We start from the raw sequence: 4,720 nt of genomic DNA on the forward strand, positions 1-4,720 counted from the left end.
AATTATCATTCAAATGCTGACAATTATAAACGTTCTTGATAATGATATATTTGCAAATACTAAATTTTGAATTATAAATAACTCGACTAATGACAATTTACATTTCAGAAAGAAAAATTACATTAATAAGCACTTTATGTTTAAATTTTGTGTACTGTAAATCCAATAAATTTATTATCTCATTCATGTACACACACATTTTGCGGAAATTTTAGTGATACAGCAAGAAATAATTATATTCTCGTTCAGATTTCACTTCTTTCCAGGAAAACTTTTGACCTCAAAAATATAAATCAACCGAAAAGTAAATATTATTCATAAGGTTTCTGTCACCGATTAGAATTTTGTCTTCAAATTTCCTGGTATCTGTTCCTCCGTCGCTCACAAAGTTACTCAGTTCAGGTGAAAAGTCGATATGGGGTTGGACATATTCACCGCGGTAAAAGAAAGCAAAGAAACGAATTGACCAATATTTTTCTAGATACAACTTCGTTAGAAGATTTGCTACTCCGTCTTTATTGCAAACGGTTTCAAACGTAAAATACTCGTTGTCCAAATTGTTAATATAAGCGTTTACGCACATTGGAAAACTTTCGCCAAGCTTCACCGGAAATCGAAGGGCCGTGACGAAACAATCTTCTTTTACAACTACTTCGCTGCTAAAATATATGCAACCTTTCATCTCTCCGTTTGGATTTCCACGATTTATGTACGAGAACAAGCTACAATAAATCATTCCGCTTCTAGTGTTTGTTTCTCGACTGAAGTAACTGGGATAAAAAGAATAATTAACAGTCTTAAAAGCACGCCAGATATGACTCTTTTCTACTTCGTTTAACAAGTTCATTGTAAAAACACAAGATCGCAATTCGTCTTCATTAATGGCAAGAAATCTGACTTTTCTGATAAATGGCTTCATAACATTTCTTATTACAATCCTTTTCGATTCTTCATTTATTGAATTGAAGTTGTATGCGCCCAATATTCTTTTAACTTCTATGCTCCACTGATACACGGCTCCGAGTAAACGCAATTCACTGACAGATTCATATATCGCTCGAGATAGCAGTCTATCAATTGTTGCAATTTTACAGCACATAAAGTCGACTGTTGTAAATAGTTTTCCTCCGTATTGGTCGAAAGCTACCCAGCAAAAATAAATTATGAACAGATCACCGATCTCACATGCAAAATCGTGAATTGCACAGACAGTATCCAGTTTTATTTTCCGAATGATAAATGATCTGCATTTCTTTCTTAAATCGTCCAACTCGTATCTTAAACTCAGATAATACAGATCGAATGCGTGTGTAATAGAGGTCAATCCGGGATCGTCCGTCTGTACATAACTGTTTAAAAAATATAAATTATAATTTATGATAATGATAATGAAAGGTAAGTATCGTGAAAAACTTACGTAACGAATTGTCTGATGATTTCTATTGGAAAAGGCATAAACAGTACTTTAAAATTTTCAAAATCTGTAATATGATGTTCCAATTGCCTGTTAAGGACTTTATTTAACTCAGCTTCTGATATAATAATTTATTCGTTTTTTTCGTTTTGGATTTGTATCTCACTCGAAGAAATCCTAAACAACAAAAAAGGTATTTATTATTACTTTCGAACAAACATCTCTGTTGTACTGTACGTTACTTGTAGTATTTCAGACAATGGTGTATGAACAATAAATGCATGACTAATATTTTAAAAATAAATATTAAAATTTTTGTATTAGCTTATTATCTTGATTATCGCGAAACCATCAAAATTCAAGTTTTATTTCCTAGGAGATATCGTACATAATTGGTCTTATTTATTGTCATACTAAGATTTTAACTTAACTCTTGATTCTAATTTATTAATTTTATTTCTTGAATAAGCATTCTATACTTAAGAGCTTTTGAAGCTTAAAAATCTTTATTTCTTAATGTAATGATAAAATATTTTGTCTTAAACCAATAAGCATTATAATATTTCTCCATTTATTAGCATTAGCATATTATAACATTTAAATTATTGTTAGATTATATTGTATAAGTAAACATTGGTTTAATAATATAGTAATACATGTACTAATTTATTAGCTATATCAAGTTAAATATCAAAACTCATTTATAATTTTTTAATTATAAAAATAAATCATTTGTATTTTGATAAATAAATAACATTATAAAATTGCATTTAAATATTATAATATAAAAGCTAATTTTAAGATTTATATATATCAAATATAAATTGATTCATACTTAAAGTAAATTTCATATAGGCCTATATAATTTTTAATTAATATTTATAAGTTTTAATAAGTTATTATTAGGCAATTATTTTGTAATTCTCCACGAACAATAATTGTTTTTCTATCTATTCCCGTAATTTTCCATTATTTTGTTATACAAGCTTAAAACTTGAAAATAAGAATTACGTTAATCCATCAAGATCCATTGTAAAAAGTAATTAAACAAGTTCGTTAAAAGGTGTAAGCTGGAGATTTTTTCTCGACCCAAAAACAACTCACGAATGTGTAATTTTACAAAGAATTAACAATTACATCTTACTTTTAATAACAGTAAGACTTTTTTTCATTGACACTTATTTCGTATGTTCCAAATAAACGAACATCGACGCCCCGTAATTAATTAAAAATTAAATTTTGTCACCGTGTGGGTTATTCATTCACACAAAGCACAATTACAGGTTTACATTACAAACTGAAAAAAGAAAAAGCCTATAACTGATAAGTTATTAGTTGATGGGCCACCTAGCGCGTCGAGTCACATTGCTTGTGGCTATTCTATGCCGGGTGGCATCATGTGGTTCCTCGTCGCTTATGAGGGAAAAGAGTGTATAACGTAACATTGTTGAACTTATATATTTATTCTGAATATGATTTCTCCCGCTTTGTAGACCGATAAATAATAAACCGGTTGATTAAGTGAATTTCTATGTAATGTTATTTGGTACTTTCATGTGAAACTTGTAATCATAGAACAAATAACGTTTATAAAGTTCTGATATACCACGTTTTAGATCTATTGTTTTAAAACATTTCGATCTTAATATGAATAATTACAAACAAAATATATTATTAAAAATATTGGCATCAAATTAATTTTAATCAAATCTCTGTACAAAATGTAATTTATTTTCTTTCATTCATTCAACTGCCTTTAACAAATAAATACCGCTTTTACATTTTACAACTCAAAGTCCTACCTACTAGTTGATGAAACAGGGATTCGCGATTTACATGTCGACAAACACTGAATTACCCGAATTAAATCTTGTAGAAAAAAATGAGTATTAATCATTTGTATATTGAAAATTAAACAAAACTTATTAACTCAAACTTTAGACACCGAAAATAATTTCACTAAGAGAAGGGAAATTTTAAGGTACTTAAACCCTTTCACTCCTAAAAGTGAAAGAGTCTATTTTTCGAGTTCAAACATTGTAAACAGACGGTTATTTACACAAGGGAATAAGCTTTTTGTGAAGTTTTGCTTAGTCATTGTCTCCTGTAAACCAATTGAAACTTTAATTAATTTAATACTTTTATTTTAAATATTCTAGAAAATTTATATATAAAAATTCACTAAGAGTATATTCATTTGACGCAAACATATGTGATGAAATAAGTACAAATAACAGACAAAAAATCAACTTATGTTATTTATCACGTTATATTTTAAGCTCTCGAAAGAAACACAGCATCGCTTTCTTTCTTAAGTTTTTTATAAAAGATACACATACGATAGTTAATGGCAAAACACGTAAAATTATTTTGAGCCCACACATATAGAAAAGCTATAAACAGAAAACAATACAACTACTTACCGACTCTGCACCTCTGGAACCGCCATTTTTTCGGCTCGTTTCCGCACTGAACTCTCGAGTATGACGTCGTAGAACACGCGCTTACAAGTAGAAAGAACTCATCATGCTAATTGGCTGCAGATGCCACATAACTTTACGTCACCGCCTGTCTGTAGGAGCATTTAATTTTTTAATTGCATTACTTGTATATTCCGTATATCCAACATTAAAACTGGCTTTATACGTGTATTTACTGTGATCTCACGTATACGTATTTAAAAAATTAGTATATAACTAAGTGGACCATTACGTACTTACGAGTAACAGCATGACATTTAAGTCACTTCACAATCAGTAACACCATTATAATTTACATTGTGGACAATGTGGTAGGTGGTGTGGTCTGGGAGCGTTTGTTTCATGTTGACATAGTTATTTTTTCGAGTCCCGTTGGAGTAAATGTGTGTGTTTTTTACACTATAATTTTTATTTTGTTATATTGTCAAGTAGATAATGTAGGAAATGAATAAACAGCAACGTTGGAAATTATATTATTTCTTTCAAATTTCACAGTTTTACAATATTTATATTAATTAAGAATCTCTTCGCTATGGCATTTGATGTGAAAATTCAAACTGTACTTGTAAGCAAACTTTTGTAAACAATAATCGGAGTGTTATGGTTTTTCTCCCGTATGAATTTGAAGATGCCTTACTAGATTCATCTTTTGTGTAAATCTTAATAGAGTGGAAACACAGAGAATTAAACCACGCTGGTGTTCAAATTTTAATGAATCATCTGCGTGAGAAATACTGGATACTAAGGTGCAGAAAATATATCCGGCTTACCACACTGCGATGCTCTAGGTGTCGAAGATTTGCTGTGTCTCCAGCCCACCCTGAAT

General features: G+C 29.9%; 1 protein-coding gene across 1 annotated transcript; it reads right to left on the reverse strand.

Moving 5' to 3' along the window:
• Positions 1 to 280: 280 nt before the first annotated feature.
• On the reverse strand, positions 281 to 1,536 carry LOC111614529. The gene is made up of 2 exons (XM_023355902.1): positions 1,418 to 1,536; positions 281 to 1,349 (listed from the first exon to the last, which is right to left on the reverse strand). The coding sequence occupies exons 1-2, from the start codon at positions 1,453 to 1,455 to the stop codon at positions 281 to 283; spliced, it is 1,107 nt and encodes a 368-aa protein (XP_023211670.1). The 5' UTR covers positions 1,456 to 1,536.
• Between the last annotated feature and the right edge of the window lie 3,184 nt (positions 1,537 to 4,720).

This window comes from Centruroides sculpturatus, unplaced genomic scaffold (genome assembly GCF_000671375.1).
Source record: "Centruroides sculpturatus isolate CEXI.00-Female unplaced genomic scaffold, Cexi_2.0 scaffold2164, whole genome shotgun sequence".
Lineage (NCBI taxonomy): Eukaryota > Metazoa > Arthropoda > Arachnida > Scorpiones > Buthidae > Centruroides > Centruroides sculpturatus.

Excerpts from the sequence above, each read along its gene's own strand:
- LOC111614529 (XM_023355902.1), bottom strand. The coding sequence starts at position 1,455 with ATGCCTTTTCCAATAGAAATCATCAGACAATTCGTTAC. Across the intron at positions 1,350-1,417 it reads ATCATCAGACAATTCGTTAC|TTATGTACAGACGGACGATC; the intron begins GTAAGTTTTTCA and ends TTTTTTAAACAG.